At 49.0% G+C, this 14,897-nt stretch overlaps 1 protein-coding gene across 4 annotated transcripts in view; it reads right to left on the bottom strand.

The window, feature by feature from the left end:
* Positions 1-14,897, bottom strand: part of GRID1 (glutamate ionotropic receptor delta type subunit 1) — a 782,044-nt gene that overhangs the window by 256,435 nt on the left and 510,712 nt on the right. For all 4 annotated transcript variants that reach the window (XM_055275485.2, XM_063638138.1, XM_055275486.2 and 1 more), the window contains 2 exons: positions 5,376-5,537; positions 3,841-3,960 (listed from right to left, as the gene is read on the bottom strand). In XM_055275485.2, coding sequence (XP_055131460.1) covers positions 3,841-3,960; positions 5,376-5,537 — 282 coding nt within the window. The remainder of the gene's footprint in view (positions 1-3,840; positions 3,961-5,375; positions 5,538-14,897) is intronic.

Genomic DNA, 14,897 nt, shown 5'->3' with positions numbered 1-14,897 from the left:
CTTGTGGAGTCTGAGATAGATATGCTCAGAGAAAACACACAGTCCCATTTGCCCAAAGCTGATGCCCTGTGCCATATGAGCACACTCTCACTGCCAAGTGCTGCACAGTGTCATTACACTGACTGACGCTTCTATCCAACAAGTAGGCTCATACTACCTGTAACTTTCCTCTGAAGAAACAAAGGTTCAGAAAAGGGAAGTTGTGCAAAAACTCAGGAGAGGCAGAGCCAGGAACAAAGCAAAGGCCCGGGTCAATGAGACAACATACGTACAATGCACCTTTGGATACCGTGGATGCTTAACAGTTTCTGCCCGTTCCCTACACCCAGCAGCTTCCCACACCCCCCACCTTTGGAAACTTAACTACAGGTGGCTCTGACAGATCTGTCAGAGCTCAATCATGAGCTAAGGACATCTACATGGACATGTTCCTGGAATCCTCTTTTGGAGATTCCTGTCTGAACAAAGAGAAACAAAGCCAAGTAGAAATTTGTGGAGGTCCTGTTACAGTTCTGAGCCCTGAAAAAAACATGCCTCCAATAGGACAGAAGAAGCATATACCACCCCCCACCCCCAAGACAAATGTCAGACCAATGCCTGTGAGAACTGGAAGAGTTTCCAGCAAACCTTTCCCCTGGTGGCAGACCCATGCCAGACAGCTCCAAGTACAAAACAGACAATTAATATTTTGCTTGTAGTTACACAGCAAGCTGATGACATAGACCTTTGATTTTTCCATACAAAGCTCATTCACTAAAAACGCACTTCCTGGATGAGATAATTGAATTAGTATTTGTCCAGCACCCTGCAGTGAAAGGCGATCACCCACTCCTTCCCTCCAATGAAGGGGCTGAGTAATCTACAGTCTCTTGATGCCACTTAATCTAAAATGTCTGGGTGACTCACCATCCCTGAGATTTCCCTCCAGGGTATTTAAGAAAATATCTTGCTCCTTAATTTAAATGATTCCTCTTGGTTTAAGTCTTAAAGAAACTGCTTAGTCTGTGTCTGGTTTTGTTCATATATGACATATATAATCTTTGCAGGGAATGCTGCCCCTGCCCAGCATCCAAGGATCTAGGAGTCTGCCCAGTCGGCTCCTGTAGCAGCTGTGTACCTTGCATGGCCAAGAGAGCTGTGACTCCTTGGACTCTGACCTTGGGCACTCCTTAGATGACTGATCTTGGCACTGTTTTGGTGTGGCTCAGGACCCTACCCTCAAATTTGCCACCCATCCTCAATTTTTTTCTCCCTTATGTGAATATCCTTTATTTTTAAGTTACCCCGATTTCCCAGCCCCACCCTTCACAGCCCCGCCTCCCACCCGAAACCACCACTCAGCTCTGCCTTCAAATGCTGCCCTACCCCCATGATACAGTCCTAATCCCTTTTCCTTGGTTCATCTGAAACCCCCGGACTTGCTTTAATGCACCCTAGGCCTGAATCACAAACATTTGCTACAATAAATCCCATTCCCTGCTTTCCAGATAACTTCCCCTTAGCAGCGATAAGCTGCTAGGCAGACAGATAACAACTAGGATATGCAGTTATTAAGGGCAGATTTTAGAATGACAAAAAGATACATTTTAAAAATAAAGCCCACTTGAAAATCAGCTTCCCTTCCAACTCAATTACATTCAGGCCTCCTGCTCAAAGCTCCTTATATTGAGAGATTCCAGCTCCCACTGGCTTCAGGGTTTTTGAGGTGCGTTGCCTTGGCAACATGGAAGGCCCAGACACCTGAAACAGGAAGTGGAGGACATAGTGCCTTCCCCTCTCTCAGGCACCTGAGGTGGCCAGCCTGGCGCCAGGCACAGGACTGGAGGGTCAGCTGCTTGCGACAAGGCGGGGACCTCCACAGCCGGCATTCCCACCAAAAGAAGTAGGTGGGAGAAGGAAGGAGCTGGCAGGCAGGACCTAACTTCAAAATAAGACTTGGGGATGAAGGCAAGTGCGCCAGGACCGTGGTCGATGTGAACAGTTATTCCAGCAGCCAGCTACACTTGGCAAGCTTTTTCACACCAGAGTGACTGAAAGAGCCCTCCTTACCTGGTGGGAGTCCCAATGCAAGACCATATCTCTTGTGGTCGTGACCCAGACCAATGCTGACCACCCATCCCCATCCCCTTACCAAGTCTCACAGCTTTAGGCATTCCAAACAGACATCATAGGCCAGCCCTGGCTTCCTGGACATCTCAGGTCACACCCTGGCCCTCCATGGGAAGTCACAGAATAGTTGCTAGCCGACTCCCTCTAGGATGCCATCAACAAACCTCTGAGCTCCAAAATGCCATCAAGCCATGTATGTCAGACATTGTGTCACAGCAAATTATCAAAACTTCAATTATTTATATGACCAATCCATGACTCTCTCTTCCATCACAGAGTGGGCTAAAAATCCCCCACCCCCCATCACACATGGACCCAGGCCATCCCAGTCTCTCCCTGGGGAGCTTGTCTTCTGCCCCATCTGTCACTGATGAGCTCTACACTGCTCCCTCCCTGTTCCCCAGCTCTCACACCCTCCACCAGTCCACACATGCATCTTTCTACCCTGGCCCTCAGGAGCAAAACCAAAGAAGTCCCCCACCCAGATTCTCAGTACCCCAACATCACTTAGCCCTTGCCTCCCCCTCCACTGCTCCTAGCCAGTGCTGACATCAGGCTAGAGGGCTCTTTGCTGAAGGCTTATCCAGGCCCTGCTGAGAGCTCATTACTTGCGAGGACTGTGCTTCATGCTCCAGGCACCATCATTAGTAGAGCCTCTTCTTTCAAAGTGTGTGAAGTGTGTACGTGTGTGTGTGTGAGCGTGTCTGTGAATACGTGAGGCTGTGCCTGAGTACATGCCAATCAGTCAATGCTTTCATTATTTCCGGAGAAGACCAAGCCGCTGTGGCCCATCTACACCATGAGTAGTCCCATCTCTGGTGTCTCCTGTACAGGCTATTTCTGGAAGTGCATCCAAGCCAGTGGAGTTGGCCGGGCCCAGGAGACCCAGCCACTGACCACACCAGGATACCCACCATCAGCTCCACATTGGCTCACAGTGACCACATCCGAGGTCCTTCACTTGGATAATTGTTCCAAGCCCTTACTTGCCATGTTGGCCTCTTTGTCCTAGCCCTGTTAGACTCTTGGTGTCATCGGTCCACTTAACTTTGGGGATCCCCACCCTGGATAAAAGGCCACTCTCCACTATCCACAATCCTGAAAAACTGTTCTCTATCATCCATAAGAGGTGGAAGAAGAGGGAAAGTATCACTGGGAAGACCCAGGCTGCCACCTGCACCAGCACCAGCACCAAATAAAAAAGCCAAACCTCAGTGTGAGTTGTTCAACTCGTCTGTCTCTCATTTATCTTTCTGCTGGCCTCTGGCATTTTCCAATTTCCACCCTCCTTGCAGCTCCATTTTCTGTTTGTGGCCTTGTCTCACTCTTGGATCTGGAGGACACTCAGGCTGTAATCTCTGCCTCCTGCCTCAACCACAATTCACACTTGTCCCTGTGGTCAGGCTGATTTCACTGCTCTGAGAAAACACATTGTCCTTTGTAGCCTCCATGCAGCCCCCTGATCCAAGCAGTAGGACCCAGGTGTTACCAGGTACCCCTGCTCAACTCAAAGAGACTCCATTAGTGGCAATTTCTGTTTGGAAACCTCTCTGCACCTACTCCCTAGCATGCCCTATAAACACCAGCCAATGGTAGCATCAGCAGAGAGAGACTAGGAGGGAGGATATTTGTGCTGGTTAACAGTTGCTGGCAGCCCAGGGACCCTGTAGCTGTTGCTGTCTTCGGTGGCACCATAGCAGGAAGATTGGAAGATAGGAGCCTGAGGCTTACCTTGCGCATGTCTTTGCCAAAAGTCTCACTATAGGTAGTGCCAAGGATTTCAAACTGGACATAGGGATTCGAACTGTCCTCCCGAAACTCCATCACCCCAGTGAGGCCAGTGATGTGGCCCTGCAGAAGAGGAGAAAAACCCATTGGAAAATCTGGTTAAGGTAAAGGATGGAGTCCCAAAGGCTAAGAGGAGCAAGGAAGTGGTCACCAAGGAGGAAGCAATCAGAGTCTTGAGACCATGGACAGGCTGTAATGAGGACAAGACGGGCTGGTGGTCCTAGGCCCTCAGAGCAGGATCAGTACTTTCTAGGACATTTGTTTATAGGAGAAATCCGTAAGGCTTGCACCTGTCATTCAAACCATCTATATGCTTAGAGTCCCTGCTATGTGCCAGGCACCATGCTAGCCATGAGATTAAACAGTAGCAGCTTTTGTTCCTGCCCTCTTGAAGCTTAGTCCTTCCCTTGCAATCATTTCCAGGAGTTCACCTTAGCCTGACCCAAGACGAAATTCAAAGGTCAACAGGAGACATATCAGACACATAATGGTAAGTTGCCGGGCAGCAAACATGTGCATTGGAGGGCACAGCCAGGTCCCGAGCTTGGATCCTGGCTTTGCCACCTGTGCCACCTTGGGCACATTGCCCATCTCCCAGCTTTGGCCTGAAGTTAATTAGCTCCACATCATAGAACCCACAAAGACTAAAGGAGAAAATATGTACAAAGCACAGCCTCCAGCATAGACTGGCTGTGGTCTCCATGCCTCTCTCTACTGGCTCAGTGGGCTCCATAGGAGAAGGAGGCAGCAGGAGGCTGAGGGAGCCATGGTGAGCCCCTTTCTCTCTCCAAGCCCAGAGTGAGATTCTCATCAAGATTTATCTCTCATAGTCCCTGTGAGCCTACAGAGTCCCAGAAACACCTGGCCCAGAAGGGGCCCTGGCTCTGCCCTGGGCTGTAGTAGATTCTCACCTACACTAGAGCATGTTCCCTGCTACTGAAACCACATGCAACTCATTGTGACTAAACTCCTAATGCTATGGATTTCCCTAAATGCTCTTTAGAAGCCTCTAAAAGTGAATTCACTCTAACAAATCGTCCATAGATTACTCAGTTCACTTCAAATCCAGCTTTCTAATTTGGTATCACTCCTCAGCACATAAGATATATCACAAGCGCACATACAGGTGCACTCCTTTCTTGGGGAGTGGTGGTCTGCATAGAGGGGTACCTTGCAGACATGGGATAGGCAGCTGCCTCCATTTCATACCTACTTGCAGCCAAGGGCAAGTTGCTTAACCTCTCAGAAGTTCTTATATTAAATTGAAGACAGTAATGATAGTATGTATTCATGGACCACAGCTCACCTGGCGTGTAGATGCTGGGACAGGAAGAATGACAAGGAGAGAGGAATGGGGAGGGGCCTACTGGGGCAGCCACACAGAGCCTAGCTTCAGGCCAGCTGCTAGAGGGGAACACAGTGGAGATATAAGAAGGGGCCTGTCTTTGGCCAGGTTAGGGGTGCCCCCTCACATGTACCTTTTTGATGGTATCCAGCATGGACCTCCCACCGTTCCATGGCTTAGTGGACTTCCGTATGCAGTTGAGGCTCGCCATGCTATGCCACTTCCGGTCCTCCAGCTTCCTGTGAAAGGCGTTGGCCAGCATCAGAACACTGTCATACAGATAGAGGTTGGAGATCTGCAAAGACAGAGGCAGTGAAACCCTTTCCACAGGTGCATTTCTAGAGAGCTTTGGAGAAACTCACAGAAAGGAGGAGGAATGCAGGATGCCAACACTAAGCTGTGGTGCCCAGTATCTATGCCAAGATCCTCGGCTTTTAGGTGTACTTTCAAAAACCCAGCCAGCTTCTAGAGTACTGAATGGAATAAGACCTTGCCCTGCCTCAGGAATTAGAGTGGGATGTGCATCTGTACATCAACAAGGAGAACCCTGATCTGTAGCTGATTGAGATGTGCACATAGGCAAGTTACTCACTCAGGTAAGGGAGGATGGAGGGAAGGATAAGCAGAAAGCTCAGTGTTGAAGGATTAGTAGGATAAAGGGAGAGCACAGCATTTGCAAGGGCATGAAGGTGTCAAGAGACAGGGCCAGGTACAGCACAGTCCATCAGAGTTTTTTGTAAAGGACCAGCTCATAAAGATTTTAGGCTTAGTGGTCTCTTTTGCAACTGCTCAACCCTACTGTTATAACTTGAAAGCAGCCATAGACAATATATAAACATATGGATGCGGCCATATGCAATAAAACATTATTTTCCAAAACAGGCAATATACTGGATTTGCTCTATGGGCCACTGCTGGTGGATCCTTGGGTTAAAGGGACTGAAAGCAGTTCAAGACGACTGTGTCAATGGGTACAATACAGAGGGAGCAGGATCAAGAGAGAAGCAGGGATTGAGCCCTGCAAAGACTTAGGGACTTACTAAGGAGGAATAGCAACAGAGGTGACTGTAGGGAGAAGGAAGCCATTGTTGGGTCAGTGTACAGGAAGCTGGAGATCAGACCTGGGCCCCAGAAAGACCACTCTGGTCACTGGACAGGCCTAGGGTGAATGGTGGCCTGAGTGATGAGGTAACAGCGAGGACGGTGGTAACAAGAGATGAGGATTCTGGTGCCTGCTCTGCAGTGGAGTCACTGCCACCCAGGGAACACATTTGGGATTTGTAACTGTGCCCATCTGAGGACTATCCTTCTGCTTAGTTGACTGATGTGAGCTCACTGGTAGAGGAGACACATCCCTGTCTCAGAGCTCTGGAGAGTAAGGCCATGACTGAGAATCTAGGGTAGCAGTGTGAAGAACGACACTACAACATCGGGGCCCAACCCATGTGTGGGGTCCAGGGTGGGCAGGCCAGGCTCAGCCTCCTGAGTGTGGCTACAGACCCCGATCGGGATGTGGAGGAACTGGAAGATAGCACCCGCCCTCCCAGGGGAGAAGGACAGCCCTGTTTTCGGATGTGACCTTCACATCACCCTAGCCCTCCATGGGGACATTGGAGCACAAAGGACAGGAAGAGGAGAAGGGAAGGGGGTGAGGGCGAGGTAGCATCCACCCTCAGTCAGGTTTGTGGTCTCCCACTGATAACTGTTGCACAAACAACCCTCAGCCAAAGTGGGTCAAGGGGACCATTCTCTGAACGCCTAAGCAGCAAGTCGTCTGCTAAAAATATTTTAGAAAAACAAAATCACCAGATAAAAATAGGATATCATGTCAGCCTCGCAGGACTCCTGGGAAGATCAAATAGGCTCCTTGGGCTGCAAAAAGAACCCCTCCTCCCCCAGCCTCACTCCCACCCTCCTCAATATGTCCCTGTACCACAACAGCTCTGTGCCTTGTTCTCTGCCTGCAATTTACTTCCTCATGTTTTTTAGTCCAGGTGCTCCAAAAGCAGAACCTTAGATCAGAACTTAAGTGGCGCGAACTCTCCAGCAACTGAAGCTGAAGTCTGAGATAAGACAATAGGAGGTGCAAAGCATCACAAACATTTGCCCCATCATGCCTGTCCAGCCCTCAAGGGCCATTCCCAGCATGTCACATCCAGGCAGAGCTGACTGCCTCCCCTGTGGGTATCCTTGTGCACAGACCATTGCTAAAGAGCTCTGTCCTGTCTGCCACTGTCCTGTCCCCCAGCTCTGACCACTGTGTGCTGCATGCCCAGGGCCTCTGCATGCTGTAGGTGTGACAGGTAGGAGGAGGATGGCCAGATGTTGCAGAGATGTCAACAGTGTGCTAAAACAAGAGCCTTGAGCTGATGGGGAGCATTAGGTCAGTGCCTGGGCTGACCCTCTTCAGGGGCCTGCAGCACACAAGAGCTTACTTGACAGCAGGGGGAAAACTAAGTACCACCACCTACCGGGAGCTCACCCCCTACTGCACAGGGAATACCATGACAGAACTGTGCCCTCAGCCACTTGAGGCCTAAGGGATCATTTCCTCAATGAGCAGGACTAATTCACTCTTTGTTGCTGTCAACTCCCCAGTCCTCAGGAGCCCCCACCACTGCATGTGTTGATAAGTCTTCCTCCCCTCTGGAAAACAAACCCATGATGGAGATGTTGTTATAAGGAATATAAGCCACTTAAAATTGGTTTGTTGTTTTGTTGTTTTTTTTTTTCTTTTCCCAAGAGAATAACTTGAAGCTGAGAATCCTTAATGATGGGAAGATTTCTCTTCTCAAGACATTCATGGGTCTACCAGCCACCCACTCATAGCTGATGCTATTTAACCAGCCAGGTCTCTCTGACCCCTACCCCCACCCACTCACACACTCACACATCAGGGCAGAGTCCACAGCACCAGCTCATCTGTGGCTCTGACCAGAACCCAGTGGAATCTCCCGTTCACTTCAGCGCTTCTATTCACAATGCATTAAGGTACTCAACAAATGTATGAATGCAGAGAGGTCTTGAACAAAGAGGAAAAAGCAGGACATGACTCAGAAAGGCCAAAGGAAGCCCTCAGTCCTCCCACAGGTATGTCTGCTTGGAAGGGTGAATACATCCCAGTTCACGGGAACAGGCTTGAGCAATGCTCTTTTCCAGGCATAGATAGGCAGGCCTTCCCACTGCCCACATATCACCCTAGATGTACCCTCTTCCATTATATATGTTGTCAGCTCATGAATGTGTTTACCTCAGCCAACTTTGAGCTCTTTAAGTACTATCTCTAGAACTCAGCACCAATCAAAGCGCATGGCTGGTGCTTAATGTATGTTTCATGGCCGAACACATGGTAGACACATGTATGCACAAATGGAAGGATAGATGAGTGTGTAGATGTATGGGTAGATGGATGGACGGATGAAGTGATGAAGTGATGGATGGATGGATGGATGGATGGATGGATGGATGGACGGATGGATGGATGGGATGATGAAGTGATGGATGGATGGATGAAGTGACAGATGGATGGATGGATGGATGAAGTGATAGATGGATGGATGGATGGATCTTCTCAGAAGGCATACACTAACCATGTTTTACAAAAAAGAGAAATTATAGAAAATGGGCAGTAGATAAAAGAGATTTTATCCCTCCAACTTAGACTTTGGAGAGAGCCTCCTTTGTTCAAACAGCAATTTGTTCTTGTCTAAAACCTCCTCAAAACATCTTCTTGATTTTCCCTGGAGCTGTTTCCATCTACTCCACTTACTCCTAACTCTTCCCGGGTAAGATGTTGTCTCTCCCTGCCTTGGGCATAATCTAACACTGCAGTAATAATCTGTGGCTCCCCCATCTGCCCTCCAACCTCAGCATCCTTACTGAGACAACCTACTTTGTGCAAACTGACTTTAGCTGACAGTTCACTAGTGGGGATGCAGAGGGTAGAAAAGGCCCTAATCTCACAACCTATTCAGAGAAGGGATTTTTGGATGAAAAAAATCACAAGTAGATGGTAGAAAGGCAGTTTATGCTTGGGGCCCTCTCCAGAGCCTGATAAACATAAGAGAAGCCTTTCCTCAGGGAAGATGACTGGATACCAGTGTCAGGGTTGGTCATGCCAAGCCCCTGGGAAGGAAGTCTGGAAGGACGGAGGCTCCCAGATGCATGGATGCTCACTCGTCATTGACCACCAGGGGCCAGCAGCCTAGGCTGGAGTCACAGGCCACAGGTGCAGAGAATGAGGCCTGGCTTGAAGAAGTCCTTGCCTCCCTCCCTCATACTGTAGGTTAGGCACAGCACAGAGTCCATTAGCAAAGGTAAGGCAAGCAAGCAGATGCTGTCACTATTTAAGCCCTCCTCCCCATGCAAGCAGGAGCCCAGGGCTCTGGGTGACCTAGGAGCACTGCAGCATAAAGTTCCAGGAACCAAAAAAGCATTCCAGGTAAGAGTAAATTTGAGAAGCAAAAGAGAGGTCAAAGTGTCAAGGCCACGGGCATGGCAGAGGAGAGACCTGGCTGCAAAGCACAATACCTGGAACCAGGTCAGAGATGCTAGAGGGAGTGAAGTCAAGGCCAGACAGAAGCCAGGAAAAGGGTTTGAGGCTTTCCTGGGAGCTCGTGGGCTCTATTATAAGTGAGGAGAGAGCTGGAAGAGGGACTGGATAGTTTCACTTAGCCACCCCAGAGATTTATGACAAGTTCCTCTTTCACTAATTACCATATAGTACAACTCTCACACTAGGGTTGCAGCTTGGGCAAGTGGTCTAATAGGATCAGCAACAGCTTTGGATTCATCCCAACCTGGACCAGCTTTGCTCACTGCTGGACCCCAGGTCTCTACAGTAGTGTGTGGATACAGCAAGCACTCAATAAGTGTTGATTGAACGAGTGAAGTAGATCTCCACTAGCGTCCATTTGCTGAGTGATGTTGAAAAAGCTGTTGAACGCTCTGAGACTTATCTTGATAACAATAAAATACAGTGTGATCTGGGCCCCTGGAGAGGTGCAATGTGGCAGTCCTGATTTACCCACCTGTGGAATGCAGATGGTAATACCCCTGTGTGCCAAGTACTATTCTAAGATCTTTGCATGCATCTTCATCTTTAGAGGGAGAGAGACAGAAATGAATAGAAGAGGCAAATAAAATATCTATGCAGCTTCCTGATTTCAATATGTATGAGCTGAGAGCTCCTCCAGGGATGTCCCCAGAAGCTGGGGTCAGCCCGAGTCTGGATGCAGAACATGAGGACTACTGAGAAAATGAATTTGTATCCTCCAACACCACTCATCCTCTCCCACAAAGCCCCTTGGTCCCTAAAGCCTTCCAAAGGCACGAAGGGATCATGTCTGACTCCTGTAGCTTGAGGGTCAGAGATCAAGCAAGAATCAGCGCTGAATATTAATTCCCAGTCCCACCTGAAATCTGCTCACCTGTGTACATGTCCTTGGCCTCCTCCAGGCCCCAGCAGCACAGCCACAGCTGCCACAGCCCCCAGGGTCTGAGCCGCACCTTTCAGGGCTACATGATCTGAGGTGTTGCAGGGCTGCCCTTTAAGGGAAAGGCCACTTCTCTGCCCCTAGGATGTTTCATAAAAGGTACCAATACAGGAAGGCTCAGAGAGTATGTGTTGCGTGGTGGGGGGGTGGAGGGGGAAGCTTTATAATACCCTGACTCTGGCTCCTGAGAGGGAGACAGTGTGGCCCGCTGCAGTCAAAAGCCAGACATTCACATAGCAAGGCTGGCTCAGCCACGGGAGCCTTTGGCACAGTGGATTCTGCAATGAGATCAGCGAGGTGTGCAGGGGAGGTGGGGAAGGCAGGCAGGGTATGGCTGGAACAAAGGCCAGCTGCAGTCCAGCATCCATGGAAGGCACATGCTCTGCACTCCACCCTCTCCCAGCTCAGGGGTTTCAGTCCTGGGGAAGCCTCCAGATGGCCTCACTCAATGGTCACCTCCCATTTTTGGGGTGGAGTTCAGGTGCCCTTATTTTTCCCTAGGGAGATGGTAACCACTGGTTAACCTGTCTCCAGCCTCAGATCCCCCCTTTCCACACTGCACAGAGTTGCCTTTCTCAGATACAAGTCTTCCACATCACATCACCAAGGGCAGAGCCCCAGTCGCTGTTGTCCCCTCCAAGTTACTTCCCAACTTCTTGCCTCTCACCCCTTGCCCCAGGCACAATGAACTCTTCCCCTGCTCTCTTAGGCCTCTGGGCCTGTGCACATGCCAGTTTACCTAATCAGAACATGCTACAACATGGAAATTAAAATTCCCAATTTTGAGAGGTTTATAAGAATTTGCGAAAGGTCTAACATAAGAAGAAATGCATAACAAATGCATAAATGGGCATTTATGGAATTACTGAAAGTTGAATAACAGTTCTAAACACGTTCTTAGAAACATAAAGTTAAAGAGATGTCAAGGCATTTGCAAAGAAAATGCCTCTTCTTAGAAGACAAGTGGTGGTGGATAGAGGCTGCTGGGGACAGAGATGGGAGCTCTGTGTGAATAAATGTGGAACTGGCCATTTCCCAACAGAATCCCAGGCTATGCATTTCCCTGAGATGGCAGGATCCTGGCAAGGTGTAAAGTTCCAACATCAGTTACCCATGCAGGAGGTGGGTCCTCAGAAAGATAACGGGAAAGGTAGCAGGCATCTCTGGGAAGCAGGAGAGAACTCAGCCGTGAGCTCTTGTTAGGGGCTTGAAGCTCTTGAGAGACCCAGATGGACACTCTCGGCTGCTGGATAATTAGAGATGAGTCACAAGAAGTTGACTGAGGACCAGGGATGGAAAAATAGATTTTTAAAAAAAGTTATTACCAGAATTTCTATTACATCAGTAACTATATTTTATTTAGGAAAATACCTTGTGTCAGCAGGAGCAAAGGCCACCAGCAAGACTGTTAAATTGATCTTCATGAGAAAATAAGGAATCAAGACCCAGAGGGAGGAAATGGAGGGAGGGCAGGGAAGCCAGCAAGACAAGGAGATAATGGAGCACTGGGGGCAGGGGAGCAGTGCTCAGAAATACTGCACGTTCCCCAGCAGGGAGGGGCTTTGAAGGCTGAATCCTGCTTGAGCAGCTACAATGCAAATGCCCCACCCAACTCCCCACCGCGTGTAACACCAGCTCTGAGGCTCCTGAGGAGACATGAAGGCTGCCCTAGTCCACTCAGGCCACTGTAACAAAAAAAAACATAGTCTGGGTGGCTTATAAGCAACAGAAACTTAACTTCTCACTGCTCTGAAGCCTGGCAAGTACAAGATCAAGGTGCCTACAGATTCTGTGTCTGGTGAGGACGTGCTTTTTGGCTCATAGGTGGTGCCTTCTCATCTTGTCCTGCCAGAGTGGAAGAGGAGAACTCTGGTCTCTTCAGCTCCTTATAAGGGGACGAATCCCATTTATGAGGGCTCCGCCCTCATCACCTCCCAAAGGTCCCACCTCCTAATACTGTCACCTTGGGGATTAGGTTTCGACACAGAAATTTTGGAGGGATACAAACATTCAGACGATAGTGGATGTCTTGTGCAGAAAGGAATTTGTTGTCTTGTTGAAACCAGGAAGGCACTGACTTTCCACCTGGGCAAGCACTGGGCAGGGTGAAGCCAGGCACATTGGAAGCCCAGGTGTTCTGGTCAGTTATTGAGTCCCTGGAAGCAGGATCAGGACCAGAGATAATGAGCATATAAGCCCCCCATGAAGTGTGTTGAGCCCCTCAGGAGTGCTGCAGGCTCCCACGTCGATCCAGCTAAGATCTCTGCCCCCATCAGTGGGGAAGAGGCCCCTGGAGGACAGGAGGGTGTGCCTGCCGGGTAGCCAGGCTGTCTGCCTTCCTGGCAGCAGCACATGCCTTCTCTGTAGTAAATCTGAGACTTCAGTCACGTTTTATTAGGGTATTCCAGCCTAGCATCTGTTATGCTGTGGGGCCCAGGGAATTGTTGTGCATCCGCATTATCAAAGTAAAAATCATCCTTGGAGGAGAAGGAAGATGAATCGCAGGCCAGGGTCAGAACCAGACCATTATCCTCCCAACACCAAAGCTGGAAGTGCGGGAAATGTTTTCATTAAGAAAGGGTGCATTTCCTCCAGGCTTCTAAAGAGCCCAGTTTTCTCTTCCCTCTGTCATTAATCAAGCAAAGTGGACTGTTCAGGGAGACATCACAGAGGCAAACAGCAGGAACTGACCTCTGACCAAATCCTCAGACAGGTTGTGGTTGGCCAGCAAAGTTAGACAAGCAGCTGACAGAGGGTCCAGCGGGGAGGACAAGTTGACACCCAGATATCACAGCTTGAGAAATCCACGCCAGGTGAAGTCTCTCTGCCAAACTGTTGCCAGTCCAGCTGTCCTGGGAGAGGGCACCACAGCCAAGCCTCAGGAGGAAGCAGATGGTAACAGAGGGCACAGGGGAGGCAGGGAGCTCTGCTCACTGCTGAATCTGAGGGGACAGTGTGAAGAGTGAAGAGGGCTATCTGTCCACACCCAAGGCTTCCTGGGCTCCAAATGCACACATGGCCACCTGCAGCCAGAACAGCAGCCAGTTGCACCCAAGGAAAACACCTGTGCAATTGTCTCCGACAAAGCCTTCCCCACTCTCCATGTTAAATGCTCCCATATGGGCCTTTAGGGCTAAGTAAACCATTGAAAGTGATATGAAATCCAAGGTAGCTGGTATGGGGAGGCTCGGTGAAGCTCCAGAGGACAGGCTTCTACCAACAGGTTGACAAAAACCTTTTAGCCATGGAAGAGTACAGGAAACCCTAAAAAATAGGGATGTTAGAGGGGGAGGGATTGAAATCCTCTAATAGAGTGTGTGCAGCACGGAGGAGGAACGATTCAATCAAGCCATTCGACAATTTAAAAATGCACAAAGAAGAGAAATTTCAACCTGAGGGAGCATTTTATGGTAATACCACATTAGCCCCCAAAGCTTAATTCAGGGATCCGGCTCCACAGTGACCACACAACACAGTTTATATCATTTGCCTGTCACCCCTTAGAAACACATTTGAATATAAATGGGGAGATGGCTATGTGATAATACGCCTCTTACTTCAATTGCAGCCCTGATGTCACAGGGCAGTACAGTTCCAGAGACAGAGTATGTTACAGATTCTCCTCTGAGCAAAGATGTCTGTGAAATCTTAGCAAAGTCTCAGGGTTCTGAGGGACTGGTTATCGCTTTTATTACTGGCTGAGTCAGACAAGTCCTAAACTAACTTGTCAAGGAAACAAGAATGAGAAATACACAAATAAGACAGTGCTTTGTGGGGAAAAATAAACAACAGTGCTGCATGCTGGCAAATGCAATGCTTTTGGAGCACTAGGGGTCACATATTTAGGTATTTTTCTTCCAAGGGACTTTCTTTCTGCTAAATAGGAACCAAATTGATTTGCTATAATAGTTCTTGGTTGGCTTTAGAGCACAGAAAGCCCTGACCACAAGCCTCATAGAGGATGAGACAGTTTCTGAGGCCAGCTCAATAGAGAAGCCAAGGGATGGATGCTCTTGCAAAATTTCCCTGTTCTTCTTTGTCCTCCCAGGAACTTCTAAACCACAATGATCTTCCCACGAGCAGCCATTTGGCGGGGGGGACTAAAGATGGACTGGAGAGCTCCATTTCCAAAAGGATCTTTACTAATTTCATCAAGACAA

The sequence above is a fragment of the Symphalangus syndactylus genome, chromosome 4, assembly GCF_028878055.3.
Source record: "Symphalangus syndactylus isolate Jambi chromosome 4, NHGRI_mSymSyn1-v2.1_pri, whole genome shotgun sequence".
Classification (NCBI taxonomy): domain Eukaryota; kingdom Metazoa; phylum Chordata; class Mammalia; order Primates; family Hylobatidae; genus Symphalangus; species Symphalangus syndactylus.
This window is presented reverse-complemented; position numbering and strand designations above follow the sequence as displayed.